The sequence below is a fragment of the Plasmodium knowlesi genome (genome assembly GCF_000006355.2).
Source record: "Plasmodium knowlesi strain H genome assembly, chromosome: 12".
Lineage (NCBI taxonomy): Eukaryota > Apicomplexa > Aconoidasida > Haemosporida > Plasmodiidae > Plasmodium > Plasmodium knowlesi.
Genome location: NC_011913.2, coordinates 2228142 through 2255811, shown reverse-complemented (window position 1 = coordinate 2255811; position 27670 = coordinate 2228142). Strand labels below are relative to the sequence as shown.

Sequence of the window (27670 nt, the reverse complement as noted above, 5' to 3'; positions counted from 1 at the left end):
GTTCCCATTATTCTCCACGAGCACCTTCAGCCACTCCCCAAGCATGGAAGTGCTGCCTGAACTCTGTTGTACTGTCATCTTTGTTGTTCTGTTCTGTTGTTGCGTTGTGTTGTGCTTTTCTTATTACAAATTTAAAATGGCAGCCTAAAAAAGAATTATCAAAATAAGGCAACATCCTTTTAAACGTTTCCGTTTTTTTCCTCAAAAAAAGGAAAACATTTTTCCTCCCCCTAAGGTGGCTAAACACCACCAGGTCATATTATTGTTGTTCTAAAAAACCGAAGAAAGAACCTTCTTAGAGGAAGGAGAAAGAAGTAATCTCTTCTTTTTTTCTCTCTTATGGGAAGGGAAGGAAGGAAGATTTCTTAAGGACGAAAAGAAAAGAAGGTTTTAAAGAGGGAAAAGTAAAGGAAGATTTCTTAAGGGAATAGAAAGAAAAGTAAGGTTCTTTCCTCGGTTATTAGAACAATAATATGCCCTGGTGTTTAGTCACCTTAGGGGGAGGAAAAATGTTTTCCTTTTTAAAGGTTTAAAGGGTTGGAAAAGAAAAGAAGGTTTTCAAAGGGAGAAAAGAAGAATGAAGGTTTAAAGGAGGAAAAGAAAGAACGTTTAAAGAGTGGAAAAAGAAAAGAAGGTTTTGAAAGGAAGAAAAGAAGGAAGGTTTATAAGGGAGGAAGGAAGCTTTAAAGGGAAGGAAAGAAAGTTTAAAGGGAAGGAAAAGAAGGTTTTAAGGAGGGGAAAGAAGAAAGTTTAAAGGAAAGAAAGGATGGTTTAAAGGGGGAAGAAAAAGAAGTTTTTAAAGAGGGAAAAGAAGAAAGTTTAAAGGGAACAGAAAGAAGGTTTCAAGCGAAGGAAGGTTTTTTTTAAGGAAGGGATGAAAAAGAAGGTTTCTTAAGAGAAGGAAATGAAGGAAGGTTTAAGAAGGAGGGAAAAAAAGAAAGGGAGATTTTTTAATGGAGAAAGGGAAAAGAGGTTTTCTTAAGGAGAAAAGGAGAAGTAAGTTTTTAAAGGGAAGAAAAAGAATAAAGAAGTTTTTAAAGGGGAAAAAGAAGAAGGTTTCTTAAAGGGAAGAAAAATAATAAAGAAGTTTTTAAAGGGGAAAAGAAGAAAGAAGGTTTCTTAGAGGGGGAAGAAAAAGAATAAAGAAGTTTTTAAAATGGAAAAAGAAGAAGTTTTCTTAAAGGAGGAAAAAGAAAGAAGGTTTAAAGGAGGAAAAAAGAAAGAAGGTTTTCAAAGGGAGAAAAGAAGAATGAAGGTTTAAAGGATGAAAAGAAAGAACGTTTAAAGAGTGGAAAAAGAAAAGAAGGTTTTAAGGTAAGGAAGATAAAAGGAGAAAGTTTAAAGGAGAAAAAACGAAAACAGTTTTAAAGAGAATGCAGAGAAAGATAACTTAAAGGAAAAAAAAAAAAACCTTTGTTTGAACAGCAAAGAGGAATGAAAAATAAAGGATAACATAAACATATTACTTTTCCTTCTATGGAAGGAAGAGAAGAAAAAGAAGGGAAGAAAGGGAAGAGAAGAAAAAGAAGAGAGGAAAAAGAAGAAAAGAAAAGGAAGAGAGGAAAAAGAAGAGAGGAAAAAGAAGAGAAGAAAAGGATAATTTAAAGGGAAAAAAAAAAAAAAAAAGAAAAGGTCCAAGCAAAGGAAAGAAGAAGAAAGAAGAAAATTAAAAAAAAAAAAAAAAAAGCAATAAAAAAGCATAAAGGCTTATTACTCTTCTTTCTAAGAAAGGAAGAGAAGAATTAAAAGAAGACCAAGGAAAAGGAAGGAAAGGGAAAATAGGAAGAAGGTGAAAGGTAGTGTATGAGGAATGGAAGGAAAAAAGGGGGTGGGAAAAAAACATCCGGGTATATATGTCCGGTTCCGGATGTAGGGTTCAGTGTTCCAGGATATACATGTCCAGTCTAGTGCTTTGGTTTTAGGGTTCAGGGTTTAGGGTTTAGGATTTAGGGTTTAGGGTTTAGGCTTTAGGATTTAGGGTTTAGGGTTTAGGGTTTAGGGTTTAGGGTTTAGGGTTTAGGGTTTAGGGTTCAGGGTTCAGGGTTCAGGGTTCAGGGTTCAGGGTTTAGGATTTAGGGTTCAGGGTTTTAGGGTTTAGGGTTCAGGGTTCAGGGTTCAGGGTTTAGGATTTAGGGTTCAGGGTTTTAGGGTTTTAGGGTTCAGGGTTTAGGGTTCAGGGTTTAGGGTTTAGGGTTCAGGGTTCAGGGTTCAGGGTTCAGGGTTTAGGGTTCAGGGTTTAGAGTTTAGGGGTTTAGTGGGTGTGTGTATAATTTCGAACGTGGGATTATTTTTTTACGTTTTAAGAACAATAATTGTGTCTTAGTATTTAGATGTTTTAGCGAAGGGTTTGTACTACAAGGGTTCATCTACTCTACAGGGAAAGAATTGGGGGAAAGGAAAAAAAATAATAATTAAGAAAGAGGAAAGCAGAAAGGAAGGGGAAAAAATATTAGGAAAAAAGAGAATAAGAAGAAAAAAAAAAAGAATTAAAACAGATTTTGCCCATCTCTGACATACCCCAAAAGAAAAAGTAGAAAAAAAAAATTACCCTATGCAAAAACAATTAATTTGAAGAGAATCTCATGTTATGCCGTCAATAAGAAATTTCCACGACAGTCCGAATCCCAATCCAGCATGTTAACGTGATTTACTCCTCCTGCCCCCTCTTCCCCTTCGGGTGGGGGACGCACATTTTTTGGAAAATAAAGGAAGGGGAGTGTGTACCCCGAGAGAGCCTATGCCCCAGACTTATGACACTTGCCAAAGGGGGGGGGGAGATCTAAACGATTAATAGGCTATCGTAAAAGAAGCGAAGTTCTCTACAAGAGAGCAGTTGCTTCGTACGAAAAGAAAAACCATCACCTGATAAGTTTACGGGGTGCATTTCCCTGAGACGCAACACGAGTTTTATTCTTTTCCGTTATGAAAGATGCAACATTATGTACGTGCATCAGGAGGAGCATTTTTCTTTTTTCCAAAAAACACTCGCGGGAGGCGCACCACCAGGAATGTAAATATTACAGGAGAAAAATAGTTCCAATAAAGTATTGCACAGGAAGGAACACTTCATAATCTTATTTTATTTGGTACCCCGTTTTGCAATTTTTCCGAGGGGAAAGAACATGCTCTCAGTACGTTCAAAAAAAAAAAAAAAAAAAAAATCCTCCAATAGGGACTTTCGGATATAGTGCTGTATTGTATGTTAGCGCATGAATATATAATTATTATTTGCATTCCCGTTGCTAATTTGTCCGGAGGGAAAAAACTGAGAGAGTGGGATAAAAATAAAATGCATGTGTCCGCGCGTGAATACAAATCTGTATATACACTAATAGAACTGTATGTACAGGAAAATGAAAAAGGAAAAACAAAACGGTACGCTTCAAGAGAAACATTTCTTTAAATATTTTTTTTCCCGTTAAATGGAGTTACATACCAATTGCTCCTACGTTTATAGGTATCTGCCCACGCCCCAGTTTCACAGTTCTGCTTCGTCACGTACTTAGAACATTACGGAGTAGAACAAGTCGAGAATATGATTACCCCCGTATTATACATGAGGTTTCTGAAAATTGTTACCTGCGCGATAAATATATAAGGCACTCCTCAGGAAGGGATTTACTTTTTCCATAGATAATGAGGAGAGAGTTTGAAAAACCGAAACATGCGTGTAACATATATTTGTTGAAAAGGAAGCAAGAAAGACGAATAAGACAGTTGACCTTCCTTCCCAGTAGATTGTACTCATGCGCGAAAAGTGCAGAGGAATGGGAGGATCGATTTTATTCATAACTTATGGTTGCATAATGACACTATAATACTTTGTTCTACTGTGCCATTGTGCAATTTCTTTGCTTCGTCGCGTTGTTACGAAAATTTCCCCCCTCCCGAATGAACTAAAAAATGAGGAATTCGGAATGAGACAGAAAATTAAGATATGCTCACGTAAATTTTTTGGACACTCGCAAATCGGCATAATATTAAAAAACTTGACATTTCTCTGTAGGGCAACAAAGTTTGGTCTTTTTTTTTTTTTTTTTTTTTTTTTTTTTAAGAAGCGGTCGCTAGGAACATACATGCGTACATACAAAAAGGAAAAAAGAAAAATTTATTTGTACCTCCTACTAGGGAAGCCCTATAAATCGCGCAAGGAGGAAATGCTTATAATACGCACAAGTATTTAAATTGTGGTTCGTAAGAATAATGCCAACGTGCGCATGAGCCCTTTTATTTTGTATGCACAAGGCACATGGGTGATTTCTCTATACTTGGAATGGAAGCGAAAAAGTAAACTCCCGCAGTCTTCTCTATCAGCCTATGCAGGAGATCCGATGCGAGGAGGCCCCCATGATGCACTCCCGCGGTCTGCATTTCATATGTACATCCTCATTATCTCCCCCCCGCTTCGGCACTTTAATTTGTAAAGGGAGGGAAAAAGGAAGCAAAAATAAAATAAATAAATAAATAAAATAATATAAAATAAATAAATAATTTAAAATAAATTAATAAATTAAAATAAAGCAAAAATTAATAAATAAAATGATGAACATATAATACATAATATATATTGCGGCGAAAACTGATTGGGTCAAGTCCGCGAATCGAAAATCACATGCAATGCAATCGTAGCAAATTTTATCTACCAAGGCTGCGGATATTATTTCGTAAGCTTCATAAGAACGAGAAAAAAAAAAAAAATTAAATAAATAAAAATAGTCCAAAAAAATAGTGCGCAATACAAATATAATTATGGGGATTGCAATAAACGCGTTTACGAAATTCTAACTGCAGTTATGATCATAAATTAATCCATACGGAAGCGCAGATAGATATAGCGCGAAATTCCGATAAAAACAATATACAATATGAGATAAAAAAAAAAAAAAAAAAAAAAAAAAAAAAGAAAAAGAAAAAGAAAAATACTAGTATATTAACAAGGATAAAAAGTCGAATGAGATTGATTAGAACAATCCAGATGGATGGAAAAATAAAATTCTTCCTCAATTGGGATTGACCGATCGATCGGTCAATCGCCTCATTTTTGTTACGTAAAAAGAGGATATAAAAAAAAGTTACTATATATAATTGGCATCATTCTGAACAAGGCAAAATTCCCGAAGGTACAGATTTACTCGATTCCGAATAATTCGTCCATCATTTTATTCTGTCATAGAGACATAGATTTTTGCCCCATGACAACAAGCACAATACCACAGGGACTAAAATAAATAACGCCAAGTGATAAATCGTTTCGTATTTTTTCATAACCAAGTAGAAGAACACCCACAAAGTACAATTTCTCCGGTCCCCCATGCGTTTACGTGCGTTGCTAATTATATAGATAATAGAGCTTCACGCGTGCAAGCCTCAGTTGGACAAGCGCCATTCGCCCGGGACGGAAAGGACTTGGTTACCTTTGGATGAACGAACCCGAACCTGTTCCTAGTGCAGTAGTGGTCCATTGTAGAGGTTCGAAGACAGAGTCAGTGAGCCCACCCATATATGTACGCAGATATATTTATTCCTCGTATATATTCCAATCTTCGCCAGTGCCCAAGGTGAGCGCGAAAAGAAAAAAAAATAATAATAAAATAATAAAATAATAAGGAAAGAAACAAAAGAATCAAAGTCCCCAATTCCGAGCTCCAAGATGAAGCTAATCGAGTTCAGACTGGCCATGCCTCTGTCCATGGAGGAGTACAATATCTGCCATCGGCACCTACTAGCAAAAGTGACAGAGGAGGATACAACAAATACGATCAATGGAGTGGGAAAAAATAACAGAATGGATGTAAGAAAAGTAGTATTATTTAAAAAGGGTACGGTGCATGATGAAAATGGGAAGCCAGTAGATTACACATTCAAAAGATTGAACCTTGTGAACAAAATCCCAAAATGGATACAAAATTTTGTAGACCCCAAATATTGTCTTGTAGATGAGAAATCTTGGAGCGTTGATCTCAATTCAAAGGTTCTGTATGAAGCGAAGGGATTCCCTAAGGCATGTGTGAAGATAGAATCAACGTGTCACATAGGGCACAACACAGAGGATAATGTGTTTAACCTTTCCGATGAGTTACTGGCACAGAGGAAAGTTGTGCTGATCGATATAGTGAACGATAAGATACCCCCTGGAGAATACAGGACTGAGGAAGATCCAACAATTTTCTATAGTGAAAAAGCCCAAAGAGGAAGGCTAGAAGAAAATTGGATTGAAAATAGCAAAGTGATTATAACATGCTATAAGCTCTTCAGTATAGATATACCGTACTTTGGAGTTCTGTGCTCGAGATTCGAAAACTGGATCGTGAATATTATTAAGAACAGCCTCCTGAAATATCATCGTAGGGCATTATGTCAGATTGATGAATGGTATAACTTAACCGAAAAAGGGATCCATATGTTCGAAGCAGACTTACAGGAGCAGTTGGAGAATTTCTGGAAAGAAGTTGGACTTGATGTAGAAAATGATTCGACGCTAGCTGTGCAGTATATGGCCAAACAACAACCTCGTGTTGCTTCTGATCAATATGTTAATAATTGTGGCAATGGGGATGACAAACTAATGGATGACGGGTCTCGCGATTCTATAAAGAACGGTTCTTCTGATGGAGACTCTACCTATGCTTCTTCTTCTCAAATAAGTAAGGATAATATGAATTTTCCTAGCATCGAAACTGGAAGCCTTTCCGGTTTAAACATGAGCTCACCTGATTTAACGGAAAATTTGGACGAGAAATCAGCGACGAAAGGCAAAGGCATGAAGAAGAAGAAAAAAAAAAAAAAAAAAAAAAATGGATGCGAAGAGGAGGAAGGAGAAAACGATAATAGTACAGGTAAGAAGAACGCAAAGTCGGGAGAAAAAAAAAAAAAAAAAAAAAAAAAAGAGGGACAAGTGGAAGAAAAAGTAAAGGAAGATTTTGATCCATTTGGAAGCGAAGGTAACCATGTAGCAGGAGGAGAACATAATACTAAAGTCGCAGGTGTTGATATATCAACCGAAGCTGGAGAAGGATCGGAGACAAGCGATTCGAGTAGGTTGAATGTGAACGAGGAACCATACGAACACGAAGAAGAACCCACTGGAGACTTCAAATTAGGAGAAGACGACGGCAGCGAAGAAGTGGTAGAGGAAGGACATGAGAAAATGGAAAAGACAAAGAGTAGCAAATCATCAAATGGAAAATGGTTAAAGGATGATATCATGCAGGAGGAATCTGTTAAGTTGTTAACCTCAACTACAGAAGTAGGCTTGACGGAGGCAGGAGAAGAAGCAGAGAAAAATAGAATGCCCGCTACACCTGGTGTTACCAAAATGAGGGGGCGAATGTTAAGAGAAGTCAATAAAATAGACGAGGATATGCTCATAACGGAGAATGAGGAGGAAGCAGGAGAAGCAGACGACAGTGATACCATGGCGGAGAAAAACTTAAGCAAGGATGTGCTCGAAATGGGAGCAGAAACCAAAGCTAATCTGACATCTGCATATAAGAGTGGTGACCAGGCGGATGATGAGTATACAACGTATGAACACACAGTAAACGAAGGAGAGGAGAACCCGTGGAAGTTACACTACATCTTCGTAACGAAGAATAAAATGAGCTCTACCGAGGGTGGAATCATGAATCCTTTCTCAACAGAAAAGGGCTTGAAAAATATGAATGTGCAGAGGATCGAAAAATTTAAAGGAGGGGATGACCTACTTATGCTTAACCCCATCACCAAAAGAATGAAAATGATAAATTATGAAAATGAAATATGGATGAGGGAGGCCATGATTGATACTTCGAATAATGGGGAAGGAGTGAATGACATGTTTTTCTCACGCAGGGACAAATACCTTTGGGAGGAAAGAGGAACTGGTCATCTGTTCACCCCAACGGATATGAAAAATTTCTACGCAGACCAAGGGGGCGGAAGACTAGAGTGGGTATTTTCGAGCAGACAATCAGTTTCATATAAGGGTGGAGATGGCATTTTGAACTCCTATAACGCGGTTAACAGTGTGACGGAAGACAGCCAAATGATAAACAATTTCGCACAACACATGGAGAGTATACATAACTACAATACAGATGACATGTCACGCAAAGATAGCAACACATCCCTTGCCCTTTTTTATGTTATGGCGTTGGTGTTTTTTGTGTATTCCTCCATGTCAATTCATAAACGTTTTAAATCCCTTTTTTACTTCCTCTTGTCTGCTCTCATGTGCGTATGTGCATTCTTGTATTATGAGTACTGGAACCACTCTTGGTTCTACCAAGGCAATGTTTACAAGTTCTCCATGAGCAGCCCCCCTGGGAGCATCAACTCAGTCACATCATTCCTAGATGTTCAGAAGAAGCAAAATTCCCAAGAGGAGTTTTACAAGAATTTTTACAATACCCTTAGCGAGCTGAACAAGTCGACAGTGAACGTGAACTTTGCATCGAAATCCCTCAATGGACAGTTTCAAAGCACAATTTTGAACAACATCCATGATATTTTTCTTCGTGAAAATGTGAAGTATTCTCACTGTGCGGACAACTTATAGGAGAAAGAAATAAGAACAACTGAATGGACGTGTTACGATGAATGAAGATCTTCTATTTTGATGGAATTAACTTACAATGATGTGAAGCGTTTTTTTTTTTTTTTTTTTTTTTTTTAAAATAAAAAATAAAGCGGAAGAAAGAAGGTATATAAAATTGCACAGTTATGCACTGTTCGCATAACTCTACATACATTTGCTTCAGCCTCTGGGAGGGCGCAGTTTCGCAGGCAAATCAGCCACCCTCTTTTATCTTCTTCATAGGAATTATCCATTCGTATATGCTCACATTTTATTCTACAATTCTATAACCACATTTTTTTATTATACCTTATCCGTTCTCATTGAACTACTCTCATGTGTTGCATCCTTTCATTCCGTTTTTTTTTTTCTTTTTTTTTACTGTATGATCCCCTCTGTCCTTTCATGGCATATACATATATGCCTCTTTGTTTTATGTTTTTATTATTTTTTTATTATTTATTATTTTATTTTTTTGTGCGTAAAACGATGTATTCGTCCTAATTGTGTGTTACGTCGTCATTCATCTCGTCTTTCTATTCCTTCCATTACGTGTTGTGGCTGTTTAGCTCATCACCACGTTTGCGTTTGCTTCTATTTCTGTTTTCACCACATGACCTGATTAACCTGATTAGCCTGATTAGCTTGATTAATCACATTAACAATTTTTATTTATTATTTTTTTTTAAATTTTGAGAGCTCCCCCCGTAAGGCATATATTACCAGGCGTCGTAGCTATCCTTTGATGATAAGCAATGATTTTAAACCATAATTTTATTTCAGTACAACTGGAATCGTAGCATTCATCATCTTGCACTTTTTTTTAATTTTATTTTTTTTTTTTTATCTTTTAATATATCTCATACTCCACGTTGTAAATTCCCACGCACATTTCGTGATCCTGCATGGGGGGGAAAAAAGAAAAAATAAGAATGGTGAAAAAAAAAAAAAAAACAGCTATACAAGAAGCACCGACCACAGGCAGGCGCTCACCTGGTTGTAGTCACACCAATTTCCATCAGACAAATTCACATCGTAGTAAATTTTTCCTTTGATGTCTTCCACGATAAAGTTTCCATGTGGTAGAAATTCCATCAGTTCGATCCTGAAGGTGGGTGGTGTGTAGAGCAGAGCAATGGGACAGAAAGGTATACAGGAAATGGGGAAAACGATAATTCGGCATGCTTCCTTTCCGGAATAAATCTCTGCTCATTTAAAGCGTTTTGTCTGTTCGTCTAAATTTTTTGAATGGATCTCCCATGGCATACCCTCGGCACTCGAAGGTGGCAAAGTCTCTCCAGTCGTTGTCCGCTCCGCTGTCGTAGGAGCAATCGTTCTTTGTCTACGGGGAAAAAGGGGGGCCAGAAATAAGAGAAAATAAAATAGCCCGGCAGAAAATATGTGCGTAACATTGGTATTGATAACCAGAAAGAATGCATGTCGATGTGAAGATGGAAAAATATGTACATCTCTTCAACGCCGCCTTGTTCATACCTTCACGAAGTTTATGGTGGAGTATTTCGGGTACTCAGTCCATTTGACTAGGAAATTGGCTGTTCTGCAGGGGCCAATATGGGGAGAAAAGAAGGGGGTGGGGTGGGTGGGGATGAGGTGACTCCGCACAATGCAAAAAAAATAAATTGTCCATACAAAGATGAGTAGTAGTTTCCTTTTTATGAGTCTTTAAAATATGGAGGCTCTCATGAGTATCTGCATGTGGTTCTGTACACACAGCGGAAAACTACTCCCCATTTGATGGTACCTACCCCCTGCTGTTAGGAATTTCGAGAATGTCTGTATTTTTAAATTGGATGTTTTCCCTGGTGATGGAAGAAGTACTGTCTCTAACTGCAGATTGAGGAAGGAAAAATTCGTGGGTAAAGACGAGGAGCATAAGATGATGGGAATTGTTGAGCACGCATATAAATTATCATCGCATTTCAATCGTGTGTGTGTGGGGGGGTGGAATGTCTTTCCCTTCCAATTCGTACTGTTAAAGACCCAGAGGAAATCATCGTCACAGTATAGCCTTTTAACGTTTTCCAGCTCTGCTTTTATTCGAAGCACGGTATTCTTCATTTTTAATGTGGCTTCTGCGTTTAAGGAATTTTTTTTTTTTTTATGAAGTCTGTTGGGAGAAGACAGTTGGGGTGTATTCGTTGTGTGGATTCGATGAAGAGATATCTGAGGGAGGAAAAGTAAGCACCTTCGTTCAGTCGTGTGAGGTGACCGTATTGATCACAAATAGGAAGTGCAAGGGTGGAGGTACTTCTGCTAGGTGCACTCCTTCACCTTGCCTTTTAACAAAAGCGGCGTTTCGCAACCGGACCACACCAAATGTAGAAAATACATATTAAAATGCGGACATGCGCTGAAGCACCTGGATAAGTTGTAAAATCGCATGTACACATATGAAGGGGGAGAATTATCACACTCGCGTAAAAATTATCCCATGCAGTCATACATGCATCAAGAAGTGTGAGGATCCCCGTTGTTGGTGAGACTTACCTGAATGATTTTCTTCGTATTTTCTGCACGCAAGTACGCCGTTAAAATGTTTTATTCGTTTAGCTAAAATGTTAGTGGGGAAGGTCCCTTCGGGTTAGTATGCATATTGTACTCTGTAAAGGTTCTTTTTTTTTTTTTTTTTTTTTTTTTTTTTTGGCAACCTTTACGATAGTTGGTAAAAGAACGAATCAGAGGCATGACCTAATCGTTTGATTCTCATACCCTACACGTTGAGATGCTGATGAAGGTTGAGAAAAAAAAAAAAAAATTCTCTCGATACCGTTACAGTGTAGTATATTCTGTGCGTGCAATTTGTTCAGGTGATTTTCTTTTTCCTTTTTTTTTCTTTTTTTTTTTTTTTTTTTTTTTTTGCAATTTTCTTGTTCGAGAGGAAAAGGGAACTATTTTAAGAGCCCCAAGGATGTGCAGAATGAATCTTTACAAAATGGCTTAATCAAGCTTTTTATTTTTTTTTTATTTTTATTATTATTTTTTTTTTTTTTTACGTTTTCCAATTTGTAATAATTTTAATTATACCATGTACGAGATTACCACTTGATAACCTCTCATCGTGAAGTGATAAAAAAAAAGGAAAGGGAGAAGAGAAGAATCCTGCTTGCGCCTTTGCAGGGTTACCCATATAGATAGGTATGCAAATGGGTTGGTATATGTTTGTTTCGGCATGAAAATAGGGAGCGCATGCATGCGCTTTATGAGATCCAAGTGTATAGTCTCGAGTGCCCTAGACCGAGGGGTGGTGCAATTTGCGCGAAGAGCAAATCACGCCACATTGAAAAGGAACTAAAGCATGTTGCTAGAAAAAAGAAGAAAATACACATGAGAATATTACCCAAAGGAGGTAAATAAATAAAGCGAAGAAAGGCAGTAGGTAGTGTAAGGTGGAGCGAGGCAGAGAGGAGATTCTTCATACGTTGTAAAAGTTGGATACCACAACGAGGGAATCCTTCCAAGTACTTATATCAGGGTTAGTAATTCCCCCAGACGCCATGGGCCGGAACAACACAATGAGTGCCCAAAGGAAGATCTACACCCTGTTAAAATGAACCCCCTCCTTTTAATATGTTCCTTGTACCTTTTTGGATCAAATATAGAAACAGACTTTGTCTGTTCTTGTTCTACTACACCGAAGAATGAGGGGTTGGGAAGTCTGGTGATGTCCAAATTGAAGGACTTGTTTGGAACGAAACAACAAGAAAGGGAAAGGAATATCATAACATATAAGTTTGTAAAGCACACATGTGATGAAAAAAACCAAGGGAAAAATGAAAAAAACGAAAATAAAATCGGGTTTGAAGTATCCCATGTGAATAGACTAATCTACATTAACGAATTGAAAACATTCATCCTGGGTGCATATATACCGTACATATATATGAGTGTGCGAGATATATATATAGTTTTAAAAAAAATAAAGGAGTTAAATTTTAATACCGTATATACCTTTTTATTTTGGCCTGAGAATGAATATTTAGAAGATCTTTATGATACCACGAAATCGAAGCTTTTCTACTTGCTAAACTTCTGTGCGTCTAATGGGCTTTTTGTCATCCTAGACATTGGACCATACATAGATAATATTTATAATTCGAATATCCCTACTTATATTTTGTTCAGCAGAAAGTTGAATGACTACATAAGGGGTGTGTATATAGAGAAGGAAAGAAAAGGAAGGAAATTTACAAAAAAAGTTGGAGACTACTTATCCTTCAATGTGTTTGGAAAGGAGAAAAGCTTTATCATAAATGAAGACCCAGAAAATGTAAAATGGGAACAAATAGAAAATGAAATAAGTAGGAAGAAAGCCTCTTACATGAAGGGAGATCATACATATAATAATATTTACAGCCTGTATTATTTTAAGAGAGCTATAAAATGGTTTAACTACATCCTCCCTCGTTTAAAAAAATATGCAAACATAAATAATGGACCAATCATCTACCTGAATATTGATAAAACGTTCGATAATTATTACATGTACATAATAATAGACTTGAAGCGCAGGAATTATTTCCGAAATATATGCAACGTGGAGACCTATTTTAAGGGTACCAAATCGGAGGGATCATCCTTCCTGCAATGTGTTATTAACTTCTTCAAGCGAGTTAGAAGGAGCTACATACTTACTCTAGGGTATGTTTTGTATACCCGGTTTAACCACTATATGAGAATATTAAAGGAGTACGAACTAGGGTTGATGTACATTAATGAAATTTACAAGTTGGTACAATTGCATTTCGGAAAAATTAACACACTGACGACGAACTACCCTTTTATTAAGGACGAGCTTATTAACTCCTATGCGGGGAACAGTTGTTACAACCATTTTTTTCATAACAACTGGTTTGACAATGAGTGCATAAAGTTAAACAAGCCTTGCATCTGGTCACAAGTTTGGACTGGTGCCAAGTACAGCATACATAATGTGAACTCGCCCAGCATTTTGAGACGACACTTCCAGGAGCCCATCGTGTATGATTCTTCTCCGTCGATGCTTTCCCCGGTGAGCGAACTCATAGCGCGCGAAAGCAGGAGCTTTAAACTGGACGAGGGGAAACCCCCCGTGGGGAACGAAGCGAAAGTCGAAACGGTAGACGAGGCATGTGACGAGACAGGCGACGAGGCAGGTGACGAGGCAGGTGACGAAATGGGACCTTCCGCAGACGAAACGGAAGATGCCGACCATGGGGAAATCCACGTGGGCGTGAAAAAGGCCCAGAGTAAATACAGCAGCAACAGCTACATTGGCCACATAAGAAATTTTAAAGATCTCACATACAATATATTAGTGTTCCTGGCGAAGGGAGGAGTGTTCCTGAACATTTTCCCCTTCTACAGTGGTAATAATATAAACAACACGCACACTTACTTGGAGCATTACAGCAAAGAGACAGGGCAGCCGCTTGACCTGTACTTTAACCAGAAGGAACCTCTATACTCACACATTAAGAAGATATTCAAATTTCTGTACAAGTATGGGCATCACTTACTAAAAAGTGAGCACTACATACGGCCAGTAAAAATCTCGACGAACATTGAAATGTACGACTATGGCGTTATTAAGATTATTTGCAATCACAATATTAAGGGAAGCACCTATGTAAAGGTTGGGCCTCTGAATTACAACATCAACAGCTTTAGCTGTATTGTGTATAATGAATATAAGAAGAAAATTATTTATGATTCTTCGTTCAATTACAGTTACGAAGTTTCGTTTATTAACAGAAAGGAGGTGTACCCCCCAATTGATAAGTATATGTACTCCCTGGACGCAGCGACGTCGGGCCCCTTGATGTGCATGAGGGAGGACAAAAAGGAGGGAATAAAAAGTGGCACTAGAGGAGGGTTGCTTCCGAAAAGCGTTGCAAAACATATGAAAATTTTTTCGAACTTGTTCCCAAACAATTATGTACACCATGTACACGAAATTAATGTACTTAAGCACTTTTATATGACCCTTGATTTTACAAAATTTCAGTGGTACATAATTGTGATGAGAGATAACGTCAACTATGTGAAATTGTTCCTCAGTAATTACAGCTTTTACGTGTACGTGTATGCAGACGATAAGTTTCTTTACGGAGGGTTCAACGAGTACAAGTACATAGAACTACTGAACGTGAAGAAGGTATACATCATTTGCGCAAATCTGGGTCTTGGCTTCCCAAAAGAGAGCATCAGAACGGACTTTCTCAACCACATAAATGTGAATGATTTAAAGAAGGATTATTTTTTTTTTCAAGATGCAGCTAGCCAAAATGAAATAAAAAAAAGAAAAAAAAATATGAATGAAAGCTCAAATGTGGACGAACAAAATGGCTACCTAGCCCTGAACACACACACACAATCTGGGGAAAAAAAAAAAAAAAAAAAAAAAAATATGAACGGGTCAGGCGATAACTCACCAATGAATAACCACCGAAAGGGGAACAAGAGTTGTATGCAGAGCGATGTGCAAGAAGAATCAGACGACGGTGAAGCTACAACCACTACTTGCAATAAGCGAGGTACTATCTTTGACGACTTGGAGCACAGAACAATCGATGTGCATAGCAAAGAAAATGATTCCAGCAACATGCACAATGAGAACGAACGTAGTATGCACAATTACTACTCGGGAGAAAGTATCGATACGTTCATATTCATCGTCACGAGGAATGAATACGATTTGTATAGCTGTGTTGGTCTGCATGGGGAAATAATAAAAAATGAGAAAAACGTAGAAGTATACAAAAAAATGTACAACATGGTTGATTACCCGTACATAAAACCGTATTTGTTGAACAAGGGGAAAGACAAAAACCCGAAGGAAGGGGAAACATCAAAAAGCGGAAGTGAACATGTGGAACACGAAAATATGAACTTTGAAACATTGCTGGATAGTAAGAAAACGGAAATGAAAAGTATAACAAATTCGTTTATAAAAATGTGTTCCTCTCGATTTTTCTCTTTTTTTTTTAACAAAATTAAATATTATTGCAAAATGGGGATTTTTAAATATTTAAACAAATTCAGCAAGGTGAATGTGAAGAGCATTAATTCGCCTCTAACGTGGTACACTTTGTTGTATTTTGTAAAAAATGTGGACTACATAAGATCCAAATACTCTCTAAGGCTATCTGCTTACGATGAAAAACTGAAAGAAATTGACGGGCTGAGTCGCGGGTTTGTCTACATTAACAACCACATGTTGGGAAGCTTCTGGATAACAGACGATAAGGAAAGTTACGAAAGTGAAATAAATGAAGAGAAAAAATTAAAAAAAAGAAAGAAAATGAAAAAGGAAAAAAAAAACAAATTTGCCACGAACGAAAATTTAATTAGTATCCCACTAACACGGTACATGCGCATACCAACCGATTGGCTCATCGAAGGAATAAACGTAGTAATTGTTTTTGATGAATTTGGAGGCAACCCCTACAAAGTCGAAATTGTTCGTGAAGTGCTACAAGGGGGGGTATACCGGTTAACGAAGAAGGAGAAGTATGTAAACTGGGTTTTGTTCCTCTTCATTTTGAGCATTATTGTCTTCATTACGTATTTCTGCTTCAAGGCTCTGCACAACTATTTTAAAATTAAAGAGGAGAAGGAAAGGAACAAGCAAAATTATCAAAATATTATAGAAAATATCATTACGCATAATATTTATGTGAACAGCTCGTATGATGATGCCACGGAGGAAACAGCGTCTGAGGACATTCAGAATGTCAGCGAGTTTTTGGACTCCTGAGCTGGTGGAGTTTGGCTCAGCGTAGCAGCGATATATATATATATATATATATATTTTTTTTTTTTTTTTTTTTTTTGTCATTTTTGCAGTGCATCGCAGTCATTAAGATGGCTACGTAGTTGGGCGATTGGGATATATCGCCGTTAAGCTGTTACACCTGACGTATTTTTCCTTTTAGCATTTTTTGTTGAATAATCCTTCTGGCTCCGTGGCTTCGTCTCGTCGCCTCCACTGCATTGTCTTCGCTTCCCCCACCTTTCCTTCGCCTTTTTTTTTTTTTGTTTTCAAATGAATCGTTATTATTATTATTATTTTTTTTTTTGATATCTCCTTCTAAACGCTTCACATTGTGCGAGAGTAGCAAATGTGCTAGCACGCCGAAGTGCAGATATGTACGTTCACGTAAGTGGACAGATTGGCATTCATCCAAATGTGTTTGCCACTCTTGTGATAGACTACTAAGACGTACTCATTAATTTTTTAAAACGAATTTAAGTTTAATATGATTAGGAAACACAAAAAAAAAAAAAAAAAAAAAAAAAAAAGAAAAAGAAAATTATTACCAGTATTAAGAATTTTAAAACATGCGTTTTGGTGTACATTCAAAAGGAACGTTAGGGGAACAAAAACAAAAGCTGAAGTTATAACAAAAAAAAGAAAAAAAAGTGAAGAATGAGAGGCATGTGGATGTGCCTGGATATAATAACATAGAGCCCGGGCGAGGGGCTAATAATAAATGGGGAGGAATTTACGTCGGCAGAGGCGTGTTGTAGGTTAGAGCAACACGGGGGAGATGGTGCGATAAGAAGTTCCCACAAATTATGGGACTAACAATGTAATGCAACTAAATTTTATCGATACTCGCACTATTGCACGTGTTCTTAGTCTTGACTATACTATCCATGTAGAAATACATGATAAAGTTGAAGAAGAAGGGTACGATGATCATCACTACGAGGAGCTTGTACCTCATATCGTTGATGTGGGCTATGGTTCCCATGACGAATATATTAAAGATCGGAGACAAGAGGAAAAAAATGAGCAAGGATATAAACTTAGCTATTAGGACTACAGATACCCAGATGAGAATATTTTGAAACAAATCCGTGTCCATGTAATTTTCTTCAATTTTCTTGTAAATCTCCGAATTTTTATTTTCGTAGGTAGCTCCCATTTCTTTATTGTCAACACCATTTTCGTTTATCTGAATGCATACTTCTTCATTGGCAGGTTCTTTGGTCAGTAATTTTAACTCATTTTTGTAGTCTTCGCAGTTGTTGTTGTAGTATTTTTTATATTTGTTGTATTGTCTATCTTCTTCGTAGGTGTTTTGTTCTTTCCGTGTGTTGGTTGCATCTTCCGCGTTGAAATGCCCTCCTTCCTGTTCGCGCTTGTTCGCTTCCTCCGGATGTGCGTTTGTGCGCTTGGTGTCCTTCACTAGGCGCATTTTATTTTTTTCATTCGTTTGACTCGTCTCATTCGTTTCTTTTGTTTTGCTTAGCCCTTGGGTCGTTACTTCCGCGCTTGTTAGGCCTCCGGTGGGCGCGAGGTGCTTGCCCACACTTTTGCAGGGCGACTCATTATGCAGTGCATTATCCGTGTTACCCGCGTTACTATCTTTGGCCCTTTCCAAATTGTTTGAACGATTTTGTGGAGGCTCATTTGTGGAAGACACACCAGCGTTTTCATTTGAGTTAAACGTATCGGCATTGTCTTTTACTGTAGATTCATTTTTTCCGTTCGATGAGTTGGAGCAAGGATCAAGGTAGGCTTTTTTTGTTCTTCTCATAGTACCCCTGCTTTTTGCATCTTTCCCTTTCTGTAAATCATTACTGTTGGAAAAGGTGACGAAGGAGGAATAGTGAGAGAGAGCATCCGTCGGTTTGTATATGGATGATATAGAGTTGTTTTGTAGGTATTCATTTCTAAATTTTAGTAACTTAAATAATGTAAATAATTTGTATTCTACGTATAAACCCAATGTAGCATCCATTATTATCTGAACAAAATAAATGGAGCATTCATCCATATCAATTTTATACAGATAAGACAGTATGTGGTATCGGAAAATAAATATGCACGAAAATATGTTTGTTATATGTAGTGTTACTGATCCACATATGATAACAATTACATCCTTGAGAAATTTGAGAAAGGTTCTTCTTGGCTTCTCGAAGAGATATTTGGTTATTAATATGCCTATGGATACACACCCGATGAAGACCTGCACGAACACACCAAATTCTCCCGGTATCAGAACACATTGCTCGCTCATATTTTTTTTTTTTTTTTATAGTTCGTGGGTGTGCACCTGGTGTCGTTCCTTCGCGTTTGCGTTCGTTCTTTTTCGATTTGTGCTGATCGCACTGCCGACGTTTGTACGTCGCTTCTATCTTCCTGCTTTTGCTTTTCTAATTTTTCCTACTCTTCTTATTATTCCTCTTATCCTTCTTTTATTTATTTATTTTTATTTTATTTTATTTTTTTTTTTTTTCCTTGCGCGCTTCCCTCTGAAAAGGTGTTTAGCACTGCTCCGCTGACGCATAACTTGGTGAAGCGCAAAATGCCATTAAGGACGAAGACAAATCATGTTTATAAATTAAGGAAAGAGTATATTTATGAGTACAAAGCGTTAAAGCAGAAAGTTACATTGGCCTGGGTCCACTGTGCAGGCATCTGTTAACTTTTTGTACACAGAGCTTTGGGGATAGCGTTTGCTTTTAGCCAGCTAGCCATTCCATTGCACTTGGACTTTTCTTTTTGCTCAATTTTGGCTGCCTTCCAAGGGGGCCCCACCCGGAAAATAAAAGCGCAAAAAAAGGGGGACGTACTCGTGCGTTCATGCAAGCATACGTATTGTACAAATTGAGAGCGACTAGCATATATTTCTTTGATGTGGCCCTTGGTGTGGGTGGCATGGTGGGAAAAAATTGAATTGACGAATTAACCTTTTCGATCGAACGCGCTGAGGGGGGAAGCACTAAAAAAAATGAAAAAAAAAAAAAATAAATAATAATAATATAATATACAGAGAAAGAACAAAATGGTAAAAAAAATTATGAACAAGTCATATTTCTTTTTTTCTTTTTTTTTTTTTTTTTTTTTTTTTGTTCAGAAAAAAAAAAGAGTAAACGTGGCTGAACAGAAAATTCTGAATTATTTTGCTGGTACTTTTCTTCGACCCATTCCATTCAAGCAAAATTGAAGAGTCATTTCAGCGAATTGTGGCCAACCGTTCGGCTGAGGATGCGCAGGGCATAAAAAAAAAAAAAAAATAAAAGTAAAGCAAAACGAAGCAAACCAAAGCAAAGAAAAAGAAAGAAAACATAATATATCCAACTGTGTGAGGTAGCAAGTAGAACCAAACGAATGCATATGTTAAAAAATGATAAGTAAAGGATGCATATTTATACGCGTAGCTACACCTGCACTTACGTTTATGTGAAGATGCATACCTCTGTCCCTTCGGTGCGACGTAGTCAAATTCGCTAAAAAGGGGAAAAACAGAATGAACAACTTTACAACACTACGTTCACCTCTTTTGCCATTTTAGATCGTTGCATGCAGAACAGGAAAAATTCTTTGTGCCTTTGCCTTGGTGCAGTTACGTCGACATATTCCTTTGAATATATATTCAGGTGTATTTCTTTTTGCAAAAATGTGTATGTAAAAGGGGCATTGCATTTTATTCTTCTTTTTGGATTCCCCCTTTGCACTATAACTAACGGTACAACGTGACATTTCTTCTCCAGGTTAATTTTTTCATTTAACTGAATGCACTCCGCTGTGCCCTCCGTTCAAGCACAACGTTGGTTGCACAACTCGTGCCCCTTTTTTTTTTTTTTTTTTTTTTTTTTTTTTTTTAGGGAGGGAGGCACCTTTGGAAGGGTTAAACCAGAACAATGTTGGCCTTACATCACGCAGTGTGCAACTATTACATTTTTGCACATCCAATTTTGTGTTGATGTTACAAGGCATCTTCTACATTTGGGAATACTTGTTCCCGCAAATTATTCTGTGCAGGTGAATATATTGTGCACGCATATGTTCTTACGCAGATGAATTGTATCAGGACGACTTTCCTACGGAGTAATATGTAAATGTGCGCAAATGTGCTTTCCCCATGGACCCTTATTCGGCGTCAAAAAAGGGTTTAGCAAAATTGGAAAAAAAAAAAAGGAATGCATATACAAAGAATAGAATAGCTATTGGTCGACCTTATACGACCGTAATCGGAATTCGTTTTTTCCTACACTCTTTCCTTAAATAATCGTTCGCGAAAAACACGTTATGTGAGTTGTATTTGGCTAATTCGCGCACACAGATATATGGTGTTCCCACTTATCACAGCATTCTTTTTTTTTTTTTTTTTAACCCCTAAAATTTGTACAGGTGTTCGTATCCCACGTTCCAGCACCTATTTTTGCATGAACAATAATTTCGCATATGCTCGTAAAGAAAACGAAGACAATTGTCCTAATGTCTCTCTTCTTCCGCTGAGGCACTACTGCCGAATTGATTCTCATATCACCATTGAGAAAAACGGCTTAAGCGGTTGGGGGATGTTATATTCACTTAAATATTTAAAAAAAAAAAAAAAAATCATGCATTTTGTGCGGTCGGATATGTTGCCATAATTCGCTCCATAATAAGGTGTTACCCAGAACAGTGTCTGGGCCCGCCTTAGTTTTCCTTTTGCAATAATGTGGTTCTACTAATTTAGGTAAGCATACATAGAAAAGCAAGTATTGCTTAAACACGTTAGGGGCACGCCGTAAGTGCATAGAAAGTGTTTATTCTCTCGATCGTTGGAATATTCATCCTTTTGAAATGAATAGATTCGCGCCAAGTGATCTTTTAATAACATAAAATGGTTTCACATTTGCGACTTTGGAAGTATATATCCATTTAGAGGGACAGAGGTTGTGTCTGACCTCGATTGGTTCGTTAACCCATGAATAATTTATTCAACTTTTTATAAACCATTTTTTTTTTTTTTTTTTTATATTTAAAAATGCGCATGCCTTTTTAAAATGTTCCTTCCTGCGTGTGTTGAATACATTTTGCTGTAGAAAGGAAATTCGCATGAGCCATTTCTCTCTCGTGAAATGTAGGCATACGTGGAAACCACACGGGCGATCGCGTAATAAGTGCGGGGAAATACACTTATATGAATAATCCATTTGGAAGCGCAAACGGGGAGGTAGCCCATACATTCATATTGTTCATTTGGTCAAAATGGTGATTACTAATGTAAACATACATGTATGCTTAGCTCATGACGTGAAGTAAAAATTTTAGGAAAATACAGCGATGAATTTTTATGAGGTAAAAATTCATGGGGAAAACTTCCCCTGCGGCAAACCCTTTGCTCTCCCCCGTTTGCGGGGGGCAAAAACAGCTGGCATATAACGTTGGATAGTGCAGCGTATTGCTTTTAAAGATTCTGCCACAGTCGTCGACAAGAGTAACAGTATGTTTTTTTTTTTTTTTTTTTTTTTCCACTGAAGATACATATGTATGTATATGCTATGCACTACGCACCAGAATAATTAGCAAAAAAGAAGGGCGTCGACCTTCCCTTTCAGAAATGTCAAACATTTTCCCCATTATACATTTAGTACGGAAATATGTACGTATAAAAATTTATATGCATTTAAAGCGGCGTAAAAAATATTCTTTTGCAAACTTTTCGATACGCATATATAAATAGCAATTCAACTTTGCGTTGTTTGCTTTTTTTTTTTTTTTTTTTTTTTAAGTTATTTTATGATGGCCTTTTTTTTTTTTTTTTATGAAGCTACATATATACTTTTCCTGTGCCTGCATATATACTCAGGGGTGAAGTGCGAGTGAATTGTGCGCTGAGTGAACATGTATACACGGAAAAAAAATAAAAATAAAATAAAAGGTGGTGTTTTGTTGCTTATTTTTTATTGTATCTCTGATTAAAAAAAAAAAAAAAAAAAAAGGGAATCTCAATTTATCTGAAACGCTTTTGTGAACAACCAACAATTTTTTTTTTTTTTTTTTTTGAATTTTAAATGTGAAAGAAAGCTTGATTTTATGTAAGTAGCCTTTTCCGCAGGCTGGAATAAAGAGCATTTATAAAATAGAAACGTACATTTCTATGTTGTAGCTATTTTTGCATATCCCCTGTAAATAGTACTTTTTAACTACTTCTTGTGTTGCGTTTATAAATTTTTCGAAAATGGTTAAGTACGCGAAAAAGCTGAGGGACTTTGGGAAATGTAAGCAAGAGAGGAAAAATGAGAAAAAAAAAAAAAGAGAAAAAAAGAAAAAGGAAATTCATGCTATTGTTGTTCATCACGCCTATTTTTGCGATGAAAGGATGAGAGGATTTGATGGAAGTTTTACAACACGAGGGAGAGAAAAAAAAAAAAAAAAAATACTCGCAAAAGGAGGAACGTCATGGGAGCGTTGACCTGTTCTCGCCTGATGCCATCTGTGTTTGCATAAAGGCATACAGCCCATGAGCAGAATGACGCACATAGCACGCAATCATATAAAACTGCTTTCATCATTTTTTTTCCCCCCCGGAATACTTTTTAATAATTCTCCATTTTTTTTTTTTTTTTTTTTTTTTTTTTTTCTGTAGGCGCCAAGGGGGCAGGTATGGATTTAAGGGTCCATTTCAAAAACACGTACGAAACGGCAAGGGCTATAAGGAGAATGAAATTGTTGGACGCGAAAAAGTACCTAAATGATGTTATCGAGAAAAAGAGATGTGTGCCTTTTCGTAGGTACAACGGAGGTGTTGGAAGGACGAACCAAGCCAAGGAGTTTAACCACACGCAAGGAAGATGGCCCGCGAAATCGTGCAAGTTTCTGCTAAACGTGTTGGATAATGTACAGGCCAATGCAGAGGTAATGATTGAGATTGTTTTATGTTATTAGCACGAGTGAACATTAAGGAGATCATGGCGTGAGGATGTGGATCCGTCCTTTTGTTCTCCCTTTCTGGAGGGCCACTTTTCCATTTTAATTTTTTTTTTTTTTTTAAATGATGATACGATGACGAGTATGAAAAAGTAAAGAGGATTCATTACTGTTTTTAAGTACATGTTTTATGTATTTACTAATTTGTAATGAGTCGATTTCTTTATTTTTAAAGAATGATTATTTGAGGCATTTGGCTGAAAAAAAAAAAAAAAAAAATTAAAATGGAGAATGGCTGTTTCTGCATACCGACGGAGAGTAGTTTATATGTGTGTGTGTGTGTGTGCGTCCAGTTGTGTTGAAATACGTGCTTGTATGAGTTAGACGCACTTCACTGTACTTTTTGTTGAGCGCGTGAAGATTTTAATACTTGATTGATTGGTTGAGTGGATCGGGAAGAAAATGCCCTGCACGAGGCACATTTTGAAGCTTGGGAGAACGGAGGATGGACGAGTCTACATAGTAGATTTTTTTCTTTACTCGCCTCATGCGTATTTACAATTTTTTTATTTTTTCTTATTTTTTCATTTTGGCCGTTTTCCCCTTTTTTTTTTTTTTTTTTTTTGTACTAGGCAAGAAACCTGGAGGTGAGCAAGCTGAGGCTAATCCACGTTATGGTTAACAGAGCCCGCGCAGGACGAAGAAGAACGTTTAAGGCACACGGTCGAATCAACCCCTTCATGTCATCCCCGTGCCACATCCAAATAATTGCCAAGGAAATTTCTAAGCCAGCGAAGAAGTCCCTCCTGACCAATGCGGAAAAGCAGAAAGAACTCCCCTTCAAAATTACTTTAAAAAAATTGATTAAATTAAACATTTCGAAGAATAACTTTGCAAAGAATAAGAAGAAGGTGGCCGCAAATTAATTTTATCAATTGCATGCACGTTTGCATATTTTAACTTTGAACTGAATTTTATTTATCCCCCTTGTGCCTTTTTTTTTTTTTTTTTTTTTTTTTTTTTTACCAAATGTTGCTATGCCAAATGCTAACCGTTAGCGCAAAGTTTGGGGGTGTCTTTGAAAAGAGCTTAAAAAGGAGGAAGATGTAGAGCAGTCATCATCCATGTATGTGGTGCATATGTATATGTACATGTACGTTTATACATATACCCCGTGCACGCTTATGCATGGTTGAACGGAACAAACTAAATGTACAACTGTATAAAATTAAAAAAAAAAAAATTGTATTATTTTTAATTCCTGCGCAGAAAGAATTGCGTGAGAGTGTAGAGGAAAAAAGTGCCTTTTGAAAAAGGGTGTCTCCCCTTCATTGGGCGTTCTATCTCTTAAGGATTGTTCTATATAGAGAAGTGAATGTGCATGACATGGTCTGAAACGATCCCATAATTGCACATATAGTGATGAGGTTAAAATGAAGAGGATGCAAAATGGGAACGGATCAGTCCTGTCCTATCCGTTTGAATATAATTCTTACCCTTGTGTCGCGCCACACGTAGAGACAATCATCTATGAGAAGGTTGAGCACATGAAAAAGAAGATAAAGTCGTATGATTCAGACACGTAATTTTAAAAAAGGTAACCACAAGTGAACTTTTAGCAAGTTTGAGATGCGCGGGGGGGGGGTAGTTGGAACGAAGTTTTCATCAAGGTAGGGCATTTCATACAAAAAAAAAAAAAGTTGTCTTCGGGAGGCGAAAAAAAAAAAAAAAAAAAAAAAGGACATCACACGGATGGGAATAACATCACCACGGAGAACCCGCCCTGTAGAAATGTAAAGCGATAGAAGGAAAATGCTTGAGGGTGTAAGCTAGAGCTGAGATGGTAAGAAGGATGGAGTTATCCAGATTCACTCCTCGGACAAGAAATTTGAGAAGCTGAGTTTGGTTAAGCGCTAATGGGGTAGATCTATCACGAATGGGGAAATAAAAAAATACATGCGCATGTACATGTACATGTACACATATGTATGTAATATATACACGTACGTTTCATTTATTTTACTTTTTCCCCTACGTCTACATGGTGTTACCCCTTGTTTCTTATTTTATTTTTTTACGCTAAGTAATTAGTGAATAATTTTTTCCATTTCAAAAGAGAGTGTATTTTTTTTTTTTTTTTTCGAAATTTGAACAATTCGTTTATGTTGCACCTCTACGCCATCTCCAGGAAATGTACCACTTAAAAATGATCCTTTTTTTAAAAAAAAAAAAAAAAAAAAAAAAAAAAAGTACTTCCATGCGCACATCTGTTCATACATGCGCGCGCATAAATATATACACCTTTTTGGAAATTGTTTTTCTATTTGAGGAAGCCATGCCCATGTTGAAATATTTGTGAGGACTATCGAATCTGCAAAATCCTTCTACAATACACGAAAGAATAAAAAAATAAAAAATAAAATAAAGAGTATCAATTTTTGTGAAAATTTTCTTAATTGTTACAACGCTGTAAGGTATTATTTGTGAAAATAGCTGCTTGGGCATGTTGAGGGGAAATTTGCTCCTAGGGGGTTAAAAATTTGTATGTAGAGTTGGTGCGCACAAGAATATATACATGCGTACATTAGTAGAGAGATCTTTATGTAGCCCATCACCTTTCCGCATTTGAACACACATTTGTTCTTCCCTTTTTTTTTTTTTTTCTTTTTCTGCGGCATTGTCATTTATTGATGTAGATTGTCCCTTAAACGGGAGGAATCAATGTTTGCGATGTAAAGTTGTGATTTTTTTTTTTTTTTTTTTTTTTTTTTTTTACCGTTCCATCCGAATTCCCCTTTCCACACCAACCATCCTTGTACACGGAAACGAAGCTACCTTTATAAATATAGCAATGATGAACGTAATATTGAGTATAGACCAAAGCACTCAGTCCACGAAACTGATTTTTTTCGATGAAGAGCTGAACGTGTTGCACACAAATAGCCTGAACCATGAACAGAAGTGTTTCAAGCCCGGGTGGTATGAACATGACCCAGTGGAAATAATTAATAATCTGTACACACTGATGAATGATGGTTTGAAGGCTCTTAAGGAAAAGCACAAGGAGGTAGTAATAAAATGTATAGGAATTACAAACCAGAGAGAAACGGTCATCATATGGGATAAGCATACAGGAAAGCCTTTGCACAATGCCATTGTGTGGCTGGACACGCGAGTAGAAGATATGGTTGCAGAATTTTCAAAGAAATATAATAATGATTATTTTCAAAAAAAAACGGGAACCTATTTTAATACCTATTTTAGTGCGTTCAAAATATTATGGCTAATTCAAAATAATGCAGAAATTAAGAAAAAGGTGGAGGAGGGATCGGCTATCATAGGTAATATAAACACATGGCTAATCTACAATTTGACAAATGGAAACAGCTACACAGATGTAACGAATGCATCTAGAACCCTTTTGATGAATATCAAGACATTAAAGTGGGATGAAGAATTATGCAAAATGTTTGGCATTACAAATATGTCAGTTCTTCCAGAAATAAAATGTAACAGTTTCAATTTTGGATCCGTAAAATGTGAGCAGGTGTGTGACTATGCGGGGGTACCAATTACTGGGTGCATTGGGGATCAACAAAGTGCATGTATAGGACAAGCTATTTTTGATGAAGGAGAAGCTAAGTGTACTTATGGCACTGGTGTTTTTTTACTCATCAATACTGGTTATAAAGTGGTGTATTCTTCCTGTGGTTTAATTACAACGGTGTGTTACAAATTTAATGAAAATGATCAGGCGAAATATGCTTTAGAAGGTTCCATAGGTACAGCTGGTTCCGGTGTGTCATGGTTGATGAAGAACAATTTAATTTCTCATCCTAGTGAAGCTAGCTATATTATGGAAAACTGTGAAGATACAGGAGGGGTGGTGTTTGTTCCAGCCTTTAGTGGTTTGTATGCCCCCAGGTGGAGATCAGATGCTAGGGCATGTATAACGGGTATGACATTCAACACAGAAAGGAAACACATCGTTCGGTCTTTGTTAGAAGGCATCGTTTTTCAGCTGAATGAAATTGTATACTCACTCATCTCAGATATGGGCATAGAAATGCTCCATGTTTTACGGTGCGATGGAGGAATGACAAAAAATAAAGCATTTATGCAATTCAACGCGGATATTATAAACACAAAAATAGAGGTGTCCAAATATTCAGAAGTAACTGCAGTGGGGGCTGCAGTACTTGCTGGGCTGGGGGTGAAAATATGGAAAGATTTAGATTCCGTTAAAAGCTTAATAAGGAAAAGCGACTCTACGTTCAGTGCTAAAATGCATCAAAAGAATAGGGAGAAGAAAATTTCCGAGTGGGGCAAGGCAGTCGAGAGATCACTCCTGCAGATGTAGGGTGCTTTGGCTTTGCGGAGACCCTTTTGTCTTTGCAGCGGAGCGTTACCTCTAACAGTTTCGCTCGTCCCCCACGTACCCCGTTTCATGTACATCCCTC

General features: G+C 37.1%; 7 protein-coding genes and 1 non-coding gene across 8 annotated transcripts in view; 5 read left to right on the top strand and 3 right to left on the bottom strand.

The window, feature by feature from the left end:
• PKNH_1250000 (SICAvar, type I) overlaps positions 1–78 on the bottom strand; it is a gene marked incomplete at both ends in the record, with an annotated part of 14007 nt that extends 13929 nt beyond the window's left edge. The window contains one exon of the mRNA XM_039114192.1: positions 1–78. This exon is cut by the window's left edge and continues 27 nt beyond it. Within this exon, the coding sequence (XP_038969840.1) occupies positions 1–78 (78 nt within the window).
• Positions 79–5650: 5572 nt separating this feature from the next.
• Positions 5651–8536, top strand: PKNH_1249900 (phosphatidylinositol transfer protein, putative; the record flags this gene model as incomplete). The annotated part of the gene is made up of 1 exon (XM_002259803.1): positions 5651–8536. The coding sequence occupies one exon, from the start codon at positions 5651–5653 to the stop codon at positions 8534–8536; it is 2886 nt and encodes a 961-aa protein (XP_002259839.1).
• Positions 8537–9404: 868 nt separating this feature from the next.
• Positions 9405–10633, bottom strand: PKNH_1249800 (uncharacterized protein; the record flags this gene model as incomplete). The annotated part of the gene is made up of 6 exons (XM_002259802.1): positions 9405–9455; positions 9548–9659; positions 9823–9896; positions 10049–10112; positions 10321–10402; positions 10546–10633. 6 exons carry the CDS (start codon positions 10631–10633, stop codon positions 9405–9407), a joined length of 471 nt encoding a protein of 156 aa, XP_002259838.1.
• A 1489-nt stretch (positions 10634–12122) lies between these two features.
• PKNH_1249700 (conserved Plasmodium protein, unknown function) lies at positions 12123–16310 on the top strand (the record flags this gene model as incomplete). Its single annotated transcript, XM_002259801.1, has 1 exon — positions 12123–16310. One exon carries the CDS (start codon positions 12123–12125, stop codon positions 16308–16310), a length of 4188 nt encoding a protein of 1395 aa, XP_002259837.1.
• Positions 16311–17154: 844 nt separating this feature from the next.
• On the bottom strand, positions 17155–18585 carry PKNH_1249600 (conserved Plasmodium protein, unknown function; the record flags this gene model as incomplete). Its single annotated transcript, XM_002259800.1, has 1 exon — positions 17155–18585. One exon carries the CDS (start codon positions 18583–18585, stop codon positions 17155–17157), a length of 1431 nt encoding a protein of 476 aa, XP_002259836.1.
• Positions 18586–22521: 3936 nt separating this feature from the next.
• PKNH_1249500 (60S ribosomal protein L17, putative) lies at positions 22522–24136 on the top strand (the record flags this gene model as incomplete). Its single annotated transcript, XM_002259799.1, has 3 exons — positions 22522–22561; positions 22930–23198; positions 23843–24136. The coding sequence occupies 3 exons, from the start codon at positions 22522–22524 to the stop codon at positions 24134–24136; spliced, it is 603 nt and encodes a 200-aa protein (XP_002259835.1).
• PKNH_1249550 lies at positions 23329–23475 on the top strand. Its single transcript, XR_002461728.2, has one exon. It is a non-coding gene; the product is annotated as a small nucleolar RNA snoR21 (small nucleolar RNA).
• A 1928-nt stretch (positions 24137–26064) lies between the features above and the next one.
• PKNH_1249400 (glycerol kinase, putative) lies at positions 26065–27570 on the top strand (the record flags this gene model as incomplete). Its single annotated transcript, XM_002259798.1, has 1 exon — positions 26065–27570. The coding sequence occupies one exon, from the start codon at positions 26065–26067 to the stop codon at positions 27568–27570; it is 1506 nt and encodes a 501-aa protein (XP_002259834.1).
• Between the last annotated feature and the right edge of the window lie 100 nt (positions 27571–27670).